This window comes from Rhipicephalus microplus, chromosome 5, assembly GCF_043290135.1.
Source record: "Rhipicephalus microplus isolate Deutch F79 chromosome 5, USDA_Rmic, whole genome shotgun sequence".
In the NCBI taxonomy this organism is placed as follows: Eukaryota; Metazoa; Arthropoda; class Arachnida; order Ixodida; family Ixodidae; genus Rhipicephalus; species Rhipicephalus microplus.
Window position 1 is genome coordinate 38,034,141 of NC_134704.1, and position 18,927 is coordinate 38,053,067.

Genomic DNA, 18,927 nt, shown 5'->3' on the forward strand with positions numbered 1-18,927 from the left:
TGTACTGTGTGTGTTTCTGTGCGACTTTGTGTGTGTTTTGCAAAGAAGGTTGCAGTGAGCACTGGTACTCAGCTGCATGGGACGCTATCTTTCTGCTAACATTATTTCAGTTGCTGGATGCGAGCTAGACATTTTGTGTGTGTATTGGTCATGATTTATGTTGCCTGGCTCAGCCATTTCACCTTTCCCAATATGCACAGGACCAGTTCAAGTACGCTCAAACCTCGATGTGATGAACACGGATATAACAAATTAACTGTTAAATGAAGTACATGAAAAATAGTCTTGCAATAGATGCAGCGTTATGAATATACCTTGACCACAAATTTCGGGATATAATGAACTTATTGTTGTGTAAGATGCAGCTTTGTTATAATTAGGTTTGAATGTACATCATGTCACAATATTTGTGCTCGTGACTTGGTAAGATTAGCAAAAAAGGTTAAGAACATCATTCTTAATAATCATGTGTATTTACAGTAACTTGTGCTGTGCGGCCAACAACTCCCGGTTGCACATCTTTCCAGACTCCCAATCTACGCACGTCATTGGTGGGACTAAGAAGAAAGTCCATGAATGATGATCTTGCAAGAGCACAAGTGCCATAGGGTTGCTTGACGCATTCGGTTGAACGTCCAAGATTAGAGCAGTGTCAAAGCGTGCTAACAATGTCGCAGGAGAAGCGTCCACTTTGTCCTAGAGTTGTCAAAGCATTGGCTGCACTGTCTCGCCAACAGTTGATGGCTTTGCAAGACTCGTACTTGACATTCACCAGCATCTATTGAAGAAAAAAAAAACAAGATTTCTATAAATTCATCAAAACCCCACAACTGTTTTGACATGTCGCAGGTAGCAAAAGCAGACACTACAGGACTGTGTTCATTCCTGTGCAGGACTGTGTACATAATTATCAGCCTATTTTATCTCCACTGCTGGCCGAAGGCCTCTCATGATGATCTTTAGAGGTACACAAAAGTCAAATAACAATTTACGTCACAAAGCTCAATGTCTGACATTTAAAACGACAATATTATCAACAACAGTGCCTTACTTACAGAGAAATTAAGCTAAATGCACAAGAATACATGCACTACGCGTAGGACTTATGCAAAATGATCCCGAAGATGTCAGACGAACCACTTGCAATTAATCACTTGTAATCGATCTAGCTGCACTAAATAACCTTCCGTGCATCAAGATAAACAATAAAATGCTGCTTGTTTGTTTCCATTTGATTCATGAAAAAAAGAACCGCCAGATGTTGCTATGAGGAATGGCGCTCGGGGTTCAAAAATTCAATTTTTGCGTGGTTAAACTAGGCAGGTCGTGCCATTTAGTGGTGCTCAGTTGAACCAAAACACCCCAGCCATTTCGAAGCCAATGGCAGGAAATTGATCAATGGCCGTTGTTGCTGCTGTGGCTCCCACTGCTTTTGTTCTGCTACTACTAGTGTCGGCAACCCTGCACTAAAGCCGGGCAACGTTGTGCACAGCAACACTGTCGTGAGATAGTCCGCTTCTTGAGGCGGGTAATTTGATGTGCACTAACCCGACACGGACTACTAAATCAGGATTTTATTTCAAAATAAGCCCTTCCTTGGCACAAATGAAACACTGCGAGGTTTCTGTACCGCTATTTCAACAATCAACGTCAACTTGATAGTTGCCTTTAGTGTCTCTTTAATTTTCCCCATCTTGTGGAAGCTCATTGATTGATTAAAACTTTATTTTGGTTCTGAGAAGACGCAGGGGAGACCCTGCGCCACTCGGCTAATCCCACGTAGGGATTGTCAAGCCGAGATTGGCGGCCCGTTCACGGGCACTCTGGATGGCCGGGGTTTGATCGTTAAGTTCGGGGCTGCGTAAGAGCACAGCCCACCTGTCCTTGATGCAACCTGACTGCATTTTATGCCGGAAAACTTCGCAATTTTCTTGCTCCCTCTACTCGTTGCTGTTCTCAGCTACAGTTCACATTCTTTGTTATCCATTCCACTGCTCTAACCACTGAACGATAGCCTGTCCATTGCATCATATAGCTGACCCAGGTTCCTTTCGTTAGCATAATGTCAACTAAAATATTAGCTACAGCTGTTTTCCCTCTTCCCACTCCATTGTCTTCCGATCTCGTAATATACGATAATACCTCTTAATTTCTAGGATTCTGCCCCGCCGCGGTGGTCTAGTGGCTAAGGTACTCAGCTGCCGACCTGCAGGTCGCGGGATCAAATCCCGGCTACTGCGGCTGCATTTCCAATGGAGGCGGAAATGTTGTAGGCCCCTGTGCTCAGATTTGGGTGCACGTTAAAGAACCCCAGGTGGTCGAAATTTCCGGAGTCCTCCACTACGGCGTCTCTCATAATCGTATGGCGGCTTTGGAACATTAAACCCCACATATCAATAAAAAAAAATACCTACAATTCTCCATTCCACTGCCTGCAAAGTGGTCTTTAACTTCTCGAGTTTTTTCGTTATTCTCGAAGTTCCAGCTCGTGTTAAAACTAGCAGTATAAAATGATTATGCGTTTTTCACATTAGGGTAGAGCTGCAAGTCGCCTCTCATGATTTGGGGATGCTTGCTGTGTGCACTCAAGACCATCTTCACAGTTTGGCAAATTTATTTTTGATGAGTAGGCTCCTGTGTGAGCAGTTAACCTGCTTGTATAGACATACATACACATTTGGGCTGCATACTGACATTAGGGCTAGGTAGTATGTGTTCATCATGATGCAAAAAGGTGGGACACACTAACATAAAGAAGAAGAAGACGACACAAGCACACACTTCCTACTGATAGTTTACTGAAGCCAACATATCTATATAGAGAGTGTTTCAGCTAAAAAGCATCAAGCAATAAAAAAATTGAATACAAGTGCTACGCGTCTCCAGCTAGCGCAGTATTGTTCTTGGCTGTATGTAGCACGTCAGAATATTTTTTTTTGATCCGCCAAGCATGGTATTTAACAAAGATTGCTTAATGAACTTTTGAAATACTGACTCTAGAGAAAAATTTCGATACAAGATTTGTAGCTCTTATTCAGAAATAACAAAATTTTTAAAATTTTTGAGTTGGGTTAACATAACAACGCTGGTTATTTTTTTTCCAGGGTTTGTTCAAAGTGCGCGAAATTCAAAAAATATCACACGATTTCCGCCTTGCGCGCGGCGCTTTGACTGACCTCAAATGTAAGTTGAACAAACTAGCGAAGGCTTCTCACCCACGAAGGTTACTTGAACATGTTTGCGCGCGGCGCTTTGACTGACCTCAAATGCAAGTTGAACAAATTAGCGAAGGCTTCTCACCCACAAAGGTCACTTGAACAGGCTATCGGTGACTACGATGAACATTAAGCGACGGTTGGATGGTACCATTAAAAAACAAGGGGAGGGGGGGGGGCGAAAGAAAGAAACAAAGACAACAAACTCCGATGAAAAAGCGGCTGCCACGTGCATTGCGATACGAGACCGGAGACAGCATTCGCTTTGGCGCAGACATTTTTTTTCCTTTTTGGACCAACGATAAACAAAAAAGCACCCTATAATGTTTTCTTACTGTTTTGATAATGAACCTCTAGAAGTAGTAACTAGCTATAAGTATCTGGGAGTTATCATTTCTCACTATCTTAAATGGAATGATCACATTGACGACATACATAGAAAGGCAATGAAAAAACTCGGATACTTAAGGAGGCGCTTGAGTAAGTCCTCTCCAGAAGTTAAAATATCAGCCTATAAAACATTTATTCAGTCACTCCTGGAATATTGTGCTGCTGTTTGGGATCCATACACAAAAAGAAACATTTCAATATTGGAAAAAATACAGCGGAAATCAGTTAGGTTCATCTTTAATCAGTACAGCTGGGAGGCATCAGTAATATCTCTTCTAGAAACGGCTGATCTGGAAAAATTAGCGAATCGCCGATACCACGAACGAATGAAACTATTTTACCTTCTTTATCACGGACACTTAGGTATCAAAAAGGATACATATCTAAAAGACTCCAACTGGTGGCCTACTCGGTCCCTTCATAATAAAAAAGTAAGCAAGTTCTCTAGTCGCACCAACATTTTCCAGTATTTTTTTTTTCCCGAGAAATGAAACCAATTGGAATTCCCTCCCTTCAGCTGTGGTGGAATGCCCGTCGCTATCATCCTATCTACAGGCCCTTCAGTCCATAGGACATAGCTCTGACATAGTTTTACATGAACCCCGACGCTTTATTTTTTCGTATGTTTACGTATTCATGTTTTCACTAGTTATTTAAATATCTTGCTGCTGTGCTTGTATCAACTCGTTGCACTCTTCTTTTTTTGCTGTCATTATCGCCGCAATGCTTCATATGTGTTTATTGTAACCCTTCTTTTTGTGCTCATTTGTACCCACTCCTGCCTAAGATCTGAAGATCAAACCGGCAGTACTGTAATAAATAAATAAATAAATAAATAAATAATGATGGGAAAGAGGGCTCGAAAAGAAATCGCTGTCGTGCTGCCCTCGCCAATAGCTTACACAAAACTTGTTAACTCCAAAGTGACTACCGACGGTCCCATTGCCATTGTTTAGTGAGTGATCAATCACTTTCAACTCGTAATAGTGTAGCCACAGAATGGATGCAACGTACCACTACAGTGTCTAGAAATATACTGCCTAGTGTGCTGAGCCCGGGCTAGCAGATGGCCCCACAGCTGATGACTGCCGGCGGTGCCCGCATGATGCGCTGCTGTGCAAGTGGGTGCATTTGCGTTCAATCCTTGCGCTCAGCAAGCGCTGCAAAGCTTTCAGAAGGCCGATCCGCGCGAGGCCAACTATTATTTTCCGGCATTTTCGGAGTGTTACTTACATAATGCTTTATAAGAACTACTCGATTGCTTTCACAGTACTGGTGCTTTGCAATACCAAATGAGGATTATTTCGTGACATACATATCGCCATCCGCTACTGCCCGCAAAAAAAAACGAACTGGCAGATCTTACATATCTTGGGAATCAATACTATGCAAAGCGACACTGTTGTAATTTTTTATTAAGTGAAACATTACGAAGTGGTGCTAAATATACACGAGAAATTGGACTGTCAACACTGGAACCAGCATTGGCGTTTCACGAACGTTTGGCTCTTCTTGCAAATTATTTCGAAGACCTGGCATGGCTCTGTAGTAGAATACTTGGATTCCACGCAGATTGCTTGGCTTCGATTTCTCTGCTAGGACACAAATGTTTATTTGCATTCGTAGGGTCAACGTTGCCAATGCCAGCGTAACGCTCACGCGTTAAATAAAGATGTGTGGAGAAGGGTTTTACGGGTACGAGACGGGATTGTGAAATTATTCATGTCAGGACCAGCGAGTCACATTCATCAAACCATCTTACCCGCCCACACTAATTTTAGATTAACCTAAGTTAAGAGGTTGATCGTGAGGGCACCCAGACGTAGGTAATTTGATATAGATAGATAGATAAATGTAGAGACATACGGACGGACGGATTGTTGGACGGGTGGACGGATGGAGGAACGGATAGACAGACAGACATACGGACGGACGGAGTGTCGTACGGGTGGACGGATGGAGGAACGGATAGACAGACGGACAGATCGACAGACGGACGAACAGACAGGTGGACGGACGGACAGACAGGCAGACGGACGGACAGACAAGCAGACGGACGGACCGACAGATAGACATATAGACAGACGGACGGATAGATAGACGGATAAACAGACGGACGGATGGACAGACAGACAGACAGACGGACAGACAGATAGACGGACAGACAGATAGACGGACAGACAGATAGATAGATAGACGGACAGAGAGATAGCTAGATAGACGGACAGACAGATAGATAGATATGTGCTCAAAGTGGTTGCAGTACGCAATGAAATTAATTTTAAAAACCATTGACAGTATAACCACTGGAGTTATTTTTAAAAATGTGCTTTGTTCTTGAGAGCAAGAATTATCAAAGAAGACCCAAAAACCTTTACCTCTTAGCCTGCATTTCATTTGGATTCGAGTGAAAACAAAGAATGATAACATGCCAATGAACAATCCGACACTCGCCGCATACAATACCCAAAACGTTGTTGGAAAGGGAGTCTGAGGTTTAAATGGGAGAAAAACTGTGTGAATGAAATTTGAAAGGATATTTTCAATTGTTCAGATAAATATTGATATTTGAAATTATGCCTAAACGGCAATTTCATTCACGACACCGTTCACCCTAATTCGAAAAGATAGTTCGATGGAGTCGTTCTCAGAATGCTTTTCTCACACAACAGCCTTCGGATTTAGCCTTCTATCTGCCCTCTTACTTTTTCATTCAGGAAACTGCGCTGGTTCCGTTTGTGCAGGGAACAAGACACCTTTTCCTTGTTTGACCGATAACTTCTTTGACACAGCGGCACAATACGCATACTTTCTTTGCATTGCCACTTAGCTTTTAACATCTCAGGGTGTTGCAGTGTACATATGACGCCATCGAACTTGACAGTAAATCAGATGGTAGCTGTAACACACTGACTTTAAACGCGGCGAGGCGCCGGCAACAACAGGACGAGATGAATTTCGCTCTTTCGTGCACCCTCTCGATACGCAGCGCCCCTTGTGGCATCTGAGTGCAGTCATCACATGCGGGGCCACCCTCTCTCGTACGAAATGTGCACGCTCGGCATACTAGGCAGTATATTTCTAGACACTGTAGTACCACGCTGCTACACGCACTTGCCACTTTGGTTTGGCTTGACTTGTATTGTGGTTCCGTGCGTTCATCGTACACATAATACTTAAGAGATGGCGCCAGGCTCTCGTGCGCTATCATCATCAGTGGTTGGAAAGAGCAAGTGACATTACGGTTGCAATATTCTGGGGTGCGATGATTACTTGCGGGGAAAATTGTATTTTTTGTAGGGCAATGTGGGGGGTGCGAGAATTAAGTGTGAGGGTTACACGACTTAGTATGTAAAATGTAAAAACGGAAACAACTGCTGTGCCAGCGTTTCTGTGATTTGTACAGTACATTTTTTAGTGCTAAATAATTAATTTAAAGCTCCTTAATATGCCTGAACGCAAAACTGAATCTCCTAACAACCTAGAGGGCACTTGCCTTCATGAGAAAGCCGAAAGAAGGGGCTGTTCATGCAGATGTGATAGTGTGGCCTCCTTCGATACACTTGGCACGTGCCATTGCCACGGAATCTCTCCCACGTCGCTACAGAAGTACGCCATGAAATCGTTCCTGGTCCCTGCGCCAGACACGTCCCCATCTTCCGTGTGCTTAGCCTCGAGAGGAAAATAGTGTGGCTCTGTTTCATTTAACTCTGCCACACTTTGCCGCCAGCGACCCGGAACCACATTACCGACGCTGTCTTCAGTGTCTTTGTAGCCTTCCAAGTGCGGATTTAAAACAGTGAGGAAGTTATGCAACATGCAGGCTGCCCTGATGACATAGTCGGCGTTGCTTGGCTGTAGGTGAATAGCTTGTAGCAGCACCCTCCACCGAGCCGCTGTGAGTCCAAAGGCATTTTCTGCGCATCTCCTGTGTAAGCATAGAAAAGAAGTGAAAGAGAACAAAATTACATTTATTTGTTGTGTTTAGTGTCCGAAAGTGCAACTTATGAGGCATGCTGCAGTCGTACGTTCCGTATTAACATTCACTTCATATTAGTGGAGTACCATATTAGGTTCCACATTAACATTCACTTCGTATTAGTGGAGTACTGTATTAGTTACATTATATTATAGAAATGTAGTAGCATACCGTTCCGTACTGAGGTGGTAATGGTCCTTAAGTGTCAACTATGATGGATGGTATAGTGGAATGTTCTGCATTACTGACACTATATTAGCACAGCAGTAAAAGAGTTGTGTAAACCCGAGGCTGAGGGAGCACTGAAATTCCCTCTGGGGTATTGTCCCTTGACACACTCGGCCATGCACTGCAGGGACTGCGGGTGCACTGCAGATTTTTTGAGAATGAGAGTTATTTTCCGCCACTGCGACCAGTTGACAATGGAAATATTTGAAGCCCACAGAATTCAAAAGGCAGAACAAAACTGTGTCAGTGAACCGTCTATTGCTCACCATGATAACAAAATATCATTTTCAGATTATTACCACTAACATCATTAAAACAAGATGCCTCGTGTCTACACTGAAGTTTTTTAGGGGCGAAGCTTCTTAGGGTGTGGGTCTGTCCATCCTTTGATGGTGCATGTAGCCACCTGTGGCACATACCCGGAAAAGTGGTCCTTAGAATGTCCGCTGGATGGCGGCACTTGTATATGATGAATACATGATGAAGAGATGTGAGATGGCTTTACTTGGGAGTGTTCACTAGGTAGACTGATGGACGCACAGACACACAGAGGGGCAGGCGGATGAACGGACAGAGAGATGGCCACATGAACAGATGCGCAGACGGATGGACAAACGGACGGACGCATGGAAGGATGCACGGATGCACCAATGGCCATACGAATGTATGAATGCACGGATGGTCGAATGGACGGATGGAAGCAAGAACGAATAGACGGACGAAAGCACGGACAGACTGACAAACACTTTGTCCCACCAATCATCATTCACTCCATGGATATGCTGTGATTTTGTTTAGTTTTCTTGCCTAGCTAGAGCATGCACGAATAAATGTATATGTTTGGTGTTTCTTTATTAAATTTTTCAGTTGAAACAGCACTAGTCTTGTGTCCTTTCTTTACTCTATCTTCATTTTTTTGTGCTGTTTATCTCGACTACTAGAGGAGAGTTCTTTATTATCACTTATGTTACTTCAACACTTCAACATGTACACAAAGCGTAATACACTACCGCTTAAGAATTCTGCCCCCAACAATATTCAGCTGCTAAGTCGAGGATTTTTCGCTATACAGTAGTTAGCAGCAGAACATTATTTGATTGGGGCAAACAAATTTTTACAAAGGAGCACAGTTAAATAAATGGCTGAAAAAAACTTTTACACAGAAAAAGAAAAAAAAGTAAGGGAGAAGAGATTAACACCAGGCATCGCAACTTGACAAGCAGAGATAATTTAGCATATTTGCATAACTGCACCCTAGGTTATCACTGAACATCTTCATTTGAGGACAATTAATGTAATGAAATTCACCAAGAAATACAGACAGAAATAGACTGTAACGAGTGCTTATTTTGCAAGATTGTTGATTGTTCCCGTTTGTGCATGCCTTTTCATCAGTGGCTGCAATAGTCTGTAAAAAGAAAGACAAGATGGCAAAGCAACTTAAAATGAGCCTGTGATGACTCCAGCGATTAGTTGATGGATTTTTAACATACTTGAGCAGAAGTGAATGCCCTTCTCGAAGGTGTCAAGTCAAGCTTAAATTGTAATAAGTAAAATCTGTAGCCACAGAGTCATGATGGTTCATGACCACAATTATCTATGCTTAATGATTCTGTTCAGATTTGTGCAGTTGCAAACAGCTAAACTTAACGCAGTGATGTATGCCAGAATTTCTTGCATTGTGCAGAGACAACTAAATAAATTCGTCATTGTAATGGCAGAATGATGTGTCACCATAACAAAGGCCACCACCATACCAAAATATTTTGTGGTAGCAGTGAATTTATATATATATAATGTGTGCGTGCATGTGTGTGTGTGAAGTTTTTTCAGTGGGCCAAACGTACTTGGGAAGAGAAGAGACACAACTTAGCGGTTGTCTTAATTTTATTTCCAATGATTTCGACCGGTGGACTGGCCTTTGTCAGGTTTGCGGACTCGACAACACACACACACATGTTGGGGAAGAAGAAACACTCTGTTGGTACTAATCAGCTGCCTTTTATGCAGTTTAAACTCTCTAAGTGCTCAGATTACTGGTAAACAAAAATTAGACAATTGCCTACGTGAAATGTGCTGATGTGGTTTTTACTATGAAGTGAAAATCTACGTGAAATACGCTCATGAGAGTAACTATTCATCAAATGAAGCACAGTACTGGCGAATCAAAATCCAAAATTTACAGCCAATTAATGCATATCTTGTTTGCAGCATCTACAGTTTTTAATGAATCGGTGCAATTTTGACACGAGCACTTCTATAAGCATTACCTTCAGAGACTAGGTTTGCCGCAACATGACGCAGCCTTCATGACAAATTGTTTATAGCAGTAGTCATTATACAAAATAAAAAATGTTGAATTCTCTGTATGAGTACTGTAGACGCATATGCAAAAGCGGGTCGCAGTACCCAAATGCATGCCTCATTGCATCCAACGTATTATCAACGTCTTACCTCACTCTGTTCAACCTGTAGTTGAAGACTGCTTTCTCGTCTTTGGCCTCTCCAGCGGGGAATGGTATCATGAGGTTACTCCGTAGAGGACATGCATCCTCTCCGGCGAAGATGTAGGGGGCCATGTGGCCGCCAGCGCCGGGTAACGCAGCTGTCAAAGGATGTTTGAGAGAACCCCCAAGTAATGCCTGGCCAAGGTCTGAACTTTCAAATACATCGCTCTGTTGTTCACGGCTCTTGGCGTAGACGTCGACAAAAGTGTACTTGCAGTTACTGTCGACGACAGCTACTAGCACCACGGAGAAAGAACCCTGAAAAGTAGGGCCAAGTTGTGAAAAAAAGCGAAATTCGAATACACAGAATTCAGGTTGTGATGCTTTTATAACTTCTGGCTTGTTCTCAAAGCGTAATAATAACAGTAACGAGAATGACAGGAAAAGCGACGGTGAAGAGGAAGACAATCACTTAAAAAAATAAAAGCCCTAACTCTGGAGTCGGCTGGAAAATCAACTCCTGAAGAAAAAACTGAATGGGTCTAAAAACGTAGGGCCAGTTTTTAATATTCAAAACTGAAGACTAAACATGGGTAGAGAGTCTATTTATCGTACAATTATACCCAGACAGACGAATCTATGTCAGATAAACTTATCTTTAATAATAACCTCTGATGCTGCCTCTGAAATTACATACGTGAAAGTTTCACATTTATGCAGAAAAGTTTGTCGATTTTTTGAAACGGAAAGAGACTACGAAATTGTTCTAATCAAGTGGAGTTCAAATTAGGGGGCAGGCTCTAAAAGGAATGGGCATCATGCCGCACTGCGCATGCAGTACCAAAAGAAGCCGCCTGTGGGCTCATTATCGAAAATTAGGTACTGCTACAGCTTTGTGGCAGATGATTTCGTAGATTGAGTTCATGGAGCTCTAACAAAATTAATCAACCAGTCAGTGATACGCGAGAAGCCAGCACCAACATGTATTCATCTGAGCGGTGAGCTTCAAAGTTGAGATATACGAGCTCTTTATGCTCTACAAAACGTTTATTCTCATGGCATAGTTAACAAAATCAAAAGTAATCAGTAATATGCTATTGCTTGTGTTCCTTCAGTCACGAGCATTGTTAGCAGTTTACGCATGAGCTCCAGCACATCTGCTGAAGAATGTTCCTCTTCCATTGTTTTGCACCAATAGTAAATCTGGTTTGGTTTTTTAACACACTGTGATCACTCGGGGCTGACTGCTGCGAGGAGTGATGAAAACCAGGAACTTCTTGTTCAATGTAAGTGTCGGGGATGCCGACGCACTCGAATAATCAGGAGTTCTGCCACATATAATTACATGGGGCTTTTCCAGGACGAGGGTGTCAGTCAGAATTAACTGTAAGTTCGAATTAATAGAATTAAATAGCTTTTGCTTCATGTGTCTTATCTTTGGGAGCCTATAGAGTGAATGTGAGGGCAAGGCACGTTTTCACGTTTATGCACATGGGCTAACACGAAATTATACAGCCATGTAACATTTCATTTCTACGTAGGTGCACATTGAAAAAAAAAAAAACTTTGATCAATAATTCCTGAGCACCCTTCCCCCTCCAGCCTCCTCTCCTTACAAAATCCCTCATAATAATATTGCTCCTTTGTGATGTAAAACGTCAACAATTAAAATTTCATTTTTATATAAATCAGTGTCAATAATAGATCAAATGCTTGTGCATACTGTATCCTAGAATTTATCTATCACTTGCTGCTCCATAAACCAATGCTGTGCCACTAAGAGTGTTTATTACCTTCAGACACTACAGCAAACAAAAAAGTAAGTGCATGATGTTATTGTGCAGACGAGCGATGAGGCAAGTCACTGCCAGTGCAGAAATAAAAGAGATCGCAGTCACTCTGGCTGCCTTTACATAGGCTTGTACAAGTAGTGAATTTTAGGTTCGAAGCAAACTTTGCTAGAATAATTTTGATTTGAATTCGAATAGAATATATATTGCATATTATAAAAGAAAGGGGGCATATTTGTCATGACATTTTTTAAAAATTCAAACAAGGCCTGTGCAAATGCCAATACTTTTTTGTGTCAATGGAGGTGGAAACATCTTTAAATAGGGTCAGGATTTGACTTCTGGTAGAATGCAACTGATAGCCCCTAAAACATGTTTCGTTTTAAAATTTCCTCTATATAAAGCATACAAGTCGGTATTACGAGCTTCTAAACTAATATATATATATATATATATATATATATATATATATATATATATATATATATATATATATATTGATCGCTGTGAGGGTAATATCCTCATTTAACTTCGAAATGGAGCTTCAAGGCAGTGTAGATTTCTTCTGGATGTGCGTTTTCACGGTTTAGCACCACTTCACTGCAGTGAAACCACTTTTGCGGAAGGTTACACACAAACTAATATGCACTTGAATAGGTATTTTCATGGCTTAGCACCACTCTAGTGCAGTAAAATCACCTTTACAAAATGTTACATGCAGATTAATACGCATCTATTCATTTGTTTTGAATAATTCAAAATGTTCAATAATTTAAATGCAGTTCAAAGCAAATTTAAATATTGCATTATTGATTTGAATATTAAAAACATTAGAATTTTACAAGAGCCTAACTTTACATAATTAATCAACTGTTAAGATCTTTGTAAAATACTCCGTGATTTTGACAAGCGGCACTCTGCATGCGCAAGTGCTCACTTGGGTAAATCGTCATTACACAGATACTGCCCAGCATATATACTTACCTTGTGGTTCATGTATCCACAGCCCGATTGGCGAGGGGTGACGACTGTAACGTGCCTACCACCAACAGCACCCAGGCAGTTGGGAAACTGATAACTCTTCTCGAAGTTGTCAGCTATTTTGAGCCAGTCTTCTGCCGTCGGCACCTGCAATTGTTTATCAAAGAAGGATGAAAAGCACAGTCATCAATCTTTTGCAAAAAGTATTTCTGTTAGGAATACCTGACATTATGAATATTGCCCTCACAGCACATTCACAAAGCCCTAGAAGCAAGCTCTCACAATGGGCCTTATGAGGGAGGCCAATAAACAATTGTCTCCTCCACTGCTTTGTCATGCTGTAGCACATCCATTCAGCCTTGTCTCGCATGACTATCATGCACTATCATGCGGGTACTCGGCCTTTACGTACAAGCCGGCAGGGGCAATACCGTCGCACTAGAGAGGCTTGCGGTCACCGTCACTCAGACTGCCCGTCTGTTAGGAAGAATCTCTGCGCGGAAACACGGCATGAAAGAAAAGGAACTTCTCCAGCTGTTAAACGCCTTCGTAACCACAAGAATAACTTATGCCTTACCGTACCTACGACTCCTCCAGGCTGAAAAAGAAAAAGTAGACAGACTTATTCGCACAGTCCACAAGATCGCTTTGGGCCTCTCCCGCACCACATCGACCATGCACCTCCTCAGCCTTGGAATTCACAATACAATAGATGAACTTATCGAGGCTCACCGAACTGCACAAATTGAACGATTGCGTGGTAGTAAAACCGGAAGATGGATACTTCAACGTATCGGAATTCCCTCGTCACCAAGCGGACAAGACTTGATCTCGCTACCGCCTCTCCTCAGACAGCGCTTCATTGTGCAGCCGTTGCCGAAAAACATGCTGGCCGGCATTCATGACGGTAGACGATCAGCCCGCGCCAGAAACCTTCACAATACCTATGGTACGAACACAAAAGTGGCTCACGTCGACGCGGCAAGCTACCCAACCCCCAAACAAGCCTTTGCAATCAACGTCTCGTCGAAACGTACCCCAGTCGATATAGAGCCTACCACGAGGTGCGCCGGCTCCATACGCACACAAGACCCAACCGAGGCCGAAGAAGCTGCCATAGCACTCGCCGCAATGGCCGGTTTTGAAACAATTATCAGTGACTCCAAATCTGCTATCATCCGATTTGCCCGGGGCACTGTTTCCCCAACCACGGCGCGCATCCTCCGTCCTCTGCCCCGAGCGGCACGCAACGCCTCAGGCGACACTACTGCCAGCAGCACCGACGATGACGATCCTCGTTTAATCCAACTCATCTGGGTCCCAGCGCACGCAGGAAACCCGGGTAACGAAGCCGCCCACAGACAAGCTCGAGGACTCGTATGCCGAGCGGTGGGCCAGACTTCGGACCACGATATCGAAGCAACTGAAGCACTCATCACCTTTCACGACATCACACAGTACTACAAGCTATCAAGGCAAACCAGACCACCCCCGCACCCGGAACTAAACAAAGCTCAACAAATCACTTGGCGGCGGCTTCAAACGAACTCATTCCCTTCCCCGTACATATACAGGCACATATACCCTGCCTTATTCACATCTACGTGCACCCTTTGCAAGACCCAGACCGCAACCTTGGATCACATCATCTGGGGATGCAGCAAGGACCCTCCCCCACCAAACCTCCTAGGACAGTCACCTTCAAGTGAGGCCTGGGAGAGAATCCTCACGACCACAAGCCTGGACACCCAGCTCCGGGCCATCAAACGCGCTGACGAGGTGGCGACCAGGCATGGCCTGACAGCCCTCGCCACTTAGGAAACCGTCAGCTGCCTTAATAAAGTTGTTTACTACTACTATCATGCACTATCAACTGATCTTGCTTTGTTTTGTGTCTTTCCCACAGCAAAAGCAAAGATAACAAGTGTAGCCAAGAACTTCAAAATCCTGATAGGCTCAACACAAAGTTGTGACACTGTCCACGTGTATATGCATAAATAAGTGGCAAGAAGAAGATAGCACTTGTAATAAATTGAGGCGAAACCACTCTTTTGTCTTAAAACTCAGAGTCGTTTATAAGCTCTTTAAAACACCTTGGCAATGTAGCCATCATGGGTCTGTTAAAGGCAGGGGTAAAATGAAAATGACTTTGCATGGCCGTATTAAGCGCATCATTCTAATTCAGGAGCTTGTACATTCGAGCCATTGCGAGTTGTAAGCGAGTCTGTCTGTGGCACTTGAGGCATTTAAAGATAAAGCATGCAGCCTTACATCTGTATATCCTGTCTGAGCTTAGCTATATATCTGCAATGATAGAAAGAATGCTTTCTGCGCAGCACATGGGAGTTGATTAACACTTAGAAACTTTGTACCACAAACCATTGGTTTGTGCGAAATGTGTATTCGGGACTGGCAATAATTTCGAGTAACTTACCTTCAAGAAGCGGTGACTCAGACGAGTCCAGATCGCCCGGCAGGTGTCGTGAATGGTTTTGCGTGCAGTTTCAGTTCCCACGAGATAAGCGTTGGCGACTTCTCTGATGTCCTTGCCTGTGGCTAGGTAACTGCAAAAAGAAGGCACGGCATCATCGTAAATTAAATTAAAGCTTATGTTTTATTGCAAATAGCATTTCTGTGGCAAACGTGTCAGAGCATACGCACACCAGATAGATATAAATGAATATGTTCTGACAGCCAGTTTTAAGCTTTTCCTGGCTTCTAGTGCAAGGGCTTACAAGTCTTGTCACCATGGCACATTTGCTTGCCTGAATAGAAATGTCACGCAGGCACCATGGGCGTGCATTCCGACGCTTGATGCATTTTGCAAATGACAATGGTAGCCTCTCCAATTTCCTTTACGCATGCAGCTTGCGTGTCGGCACGCTTGGCATGTTTTCACACCATAGAGGAAGTGAGTGTGTTTGAGTTTTTGATACGCTATTAGCATGGATTATGACGACTGACATTAGTCAATTTCTGCTGTTTTAGCTCTCTCTGACTGAAGCTAGTTGACAATGTCAGTTCTACCAAGCTCGTCGCACTTTGCGTGTGCCCTGTATTAAACATGGCATCAATCTGAAGCATTCTTGTATTCGGGACAACATAAACATACGGCACTGGCATCGACACTTGCTCATCATCATCGTTTGCAGCTTGTTTATGTTTACTGCAGGATGAAGGCCTCTTCAAATCGTCTTCAGCTTGCTCATCTTGTGCAAGCTGATTCGATTTTATGCTTGCGAACTTAATTTCGTCACCACGTAGAACTTTCTGCGTTCCTCAATGGCGTTTGTCACTTCTATCCATCATTTTCCGTCCATTCCGAATCTCTGTCCAACGGTTGTCTGTCTGTGGCCAGCCCAGGTCCATTCTATTTTTGCTTGATGTCGATTGGAATATCTGTTACCCTTGCTCGTTCTCTGACCCATTCTGCAGTCTTTCTATCTTTTAGTGTATTCCTATAATTTTCGTGTTCCATTGCACGTGACACGGTGCTCAACTGCTTCTCTCGGTGCTTTGTTATCCTTTATGTTTCAGTCCCTTTAGTGAGAACTGGGAGTATGTAGTGATGCGCTTGCTACCAGGCAACAATCTGCTCCTTTCATTTTTTTCGTGATGCCCTCTGCCGATTAGGTAGAGTTTTGGTCAGAGTTGGGAATCAGAACCATGCCCAGAATGAAATACTCTGAGATTAAGAGGCATGCTGGGTCGTATCTGTGCATAGACTGGGGTGTTGTGGAAAAAAAATAACAAAAAAATGTCAGATTGTATGTGAATGCAACCAACCTCAATGTTATTGCGAGTCTCTCTCCTGGTTCCAGCGGCTCCCTGACCAAATGTTGCCGAGTTAGGTCGTCCTCCACAAAGGAGAGCAGAGCGTCGAATAGCCGTGGTGTCATGCGATGCAGTTTGAGGAAAGGATCGTAATCTCCCTCATGAAGTCGACGCATCTGAAATGTCAAAAAAAAAAAAGACAGGATCACCAACAATCATAATTATAACATGAACCTCTGCTCTATGCAGTGGTGTGAATGACTTGTCACTTTTTGTAGCACAAAAAAATGGTGGTTCGGAGCAGCTGCTGATGTTTTAGTAACAGATGGAAAAATATGCTTTACTACTCCTGGTGTTCAAAGCATTGCTGAAGCACCTCATAATTACCAATATTTACTATGAAAGATATTTTGCAGACAATAATCAATGTGCAAGGAGCAATAAATGAAAAAGATGGTGCAACGTGAAATAAGCTATATACCTATATTTAAAACCTATGGCAGAAATGATATCATGCCAATAAGGCTGAGTACACATTATAACAGTAATCGTGGTCACAAATAACTATTGCCAGAACAGCAGTTGCCCCGCCGCGGTGGTCTAGTGGCTAAGGTACTCGGCTGCTGACCAGCAGGTCGCGGGATCGAATCCCGGCTGCATTTCCGATGGAGGCGGAAATGTTGTAGGCCCGTGTGCTCAGATTTGGGCGCACGTTAAAGAACCCCAGGTGGTCGAAATTTCCCGAGCCTTCTACTATGGCGTCTCTCATAATCATATGGTGGTTTTGGGACGTTAAACCCCACAAATCAATCAAAACAGCAGTTGAATCGGCATGAGATCAAATAAATCTGTAATTTTCCTACTTAACTTGCAAATCAAATTAATAATAATAATAATAATAATAATAAGTATTATAATAATAAACCGCCAAATGAGCCACGCGCTTAACGCAGTACCAGTACTTCTTGCATAAATGAGACCAGAGCCGAAAAGGCTGCATGCTAGCAATCCGGGATGATAGCATACAGATTGTCTCTGGTTGCTTTAGGGGCTTGCCAGTTGGTCACACGGTTGAAGTATCTCGTCTGCACTTTATTAGTCCCGTTTGAGAGCAGGTTCGAGGCAGTGCTTAACAGCAATCACAGTTTGGGGTAGCATGTAGCAGCACTCCTCCTTTAGGGCAGTTTGGAGCGATTGGAACAGCACTTCCATCACTGTATGTTCAATTATCTATAGCGTAGTGACGGCACAAAATACAGTAATGCGGACTAGTTGGTTGGGATAACTTGCATTGATTACGGTAGCGCAAAAATAGACACAACAAAGGACACGTTGAAAGGGCGATTTGATGTCTAGCATCACATAAATAGCGCATCCAGGACAGGACAGAGAAGATACATACACAGCATTGTTTTCTTCTCTACCCCGTCCTGGATGGGGATGACAAGCGCGCCGTGCAGCCTTAGTTGACGTCTAGCGCCCGTCCTGTCTACGTGGCCTGCTTTGAGTTTATGTTTCTATGCTTATATTTCTTTTTACGCAACATAAATGAAAGCAAGTTGGCACAAAAGAATGGATAGTTACCGCGGTGTAGTAGAGACTCCTCTGTTTGCGTTCAAGGATCGCTGGCCGGACCCAAACACGCCGCCTCTCTTGTCGCTGCTTTTCCAGCAGCTTTAAAAGAATGATTTTCTTTTTTAAAAGCAACAGCTTTCTTCTCCTGTTGAGCATCGTGAAATAGTGTTGAGTGAGCATCAATGAAAACACTGATCAACAAAGCAACAAACGCAGCAGCAGCAGCAGACGAGAAGGTGAACTGACGATGGCGCTGCCAATGTGAAACAGAGTCCTGCTCTAAGACACTCGTAAAGATGGGATGTATTGTTTGTTTGTTTGGTTCTTGGATTCATGACTCACACCCACTCAGGAGGATGGGGCAATGTACTTTTTCTGTGAACATTACAAGTTTGTGTAAGAATGAATTTGTATTATAATATAACGAATCTAAGGAAAACCACACCGTTGCCATCGCGACATCTTTTTCTTTTTATTGTTCTCAAAATTAAAATAAAATAGACGCTTGTTGTGATAAATTTGCTGCATTTACTGTAGAAAGGTGCAAA

At 43.0% G+C, this 18,927-nt stretch overlaps 1 protein-coding gene across 2 annotated transcripts; it reads right to left on the bottom strand.

Annotated features, from left to right (window-relative positions):
- Positions 1 to 635: 635 nt before the first annotated feature.
- Positions 636 to 18,624, bottom strand: LOC142817738 (uncharacterized). Of its 2 annotated transcripts, XM_075895241.1 has the most exons (7): positions 18,389 to 18,624; positions 16,817 to 16,980; positions 15,465 to 15,594; positions 13,034 to 13,177; positions 10,267 to 10,577; positions 7,102 to 7,533; positions 645 to 778 (listed from the first exon to the last, which is right to left on the bottom strand). In XM_075895241.1, the coding sequence occupies exons 1-6, from the start codon at positions 18,557 to 18,559 to the stop codon at positions 7,104 to 7,106; spliced, it is 1,350 nt and encodes a 449-aa protein (XP_075751356.1). In that variant the 5' UTR covers positions 18,560 to 18,624; the 3' UTR covers positions 645 to 778; positions 7,102 to 7,103. The 2 variants fall into 2 exon arrangements, with proteins under 2 accessions (XP_075751357.1, XP_075751356.1); XM_075895242.1 differs by lacking the exon at positions 7,102 to 7,533 and having other exon boundaries at positions 636 to 778.
- Between the last annotated feature and the right edge of the window lie 303 nt (positions 18,625 to 18,927).

Excerpts from the sequence above, each read along its gene's own strand:
- LOC142817738 (XM_075895241.1), bottom strand. The coding sequence starts at position 18,559 with ATGCTCACTCAACACTATTTCACGATGCTCAACAGGAGAAGAAAGCTG. Across the intron at positions 15,595-16,816 it reads AGACTCGCAATAACATTGAG|TTACCTAGCCACAGGCAAGG; the intron begins GTTGGTTGCATT and ends TTCTTTTTGCAG. Across the intron at positions 10,578-13,033 it reads GTGGATACATGAACCACAAG|GGTTCTTTCTCCGTGGTGCT; the intron begins GTAAGTATATAT and ends CCTACTTTTCAG.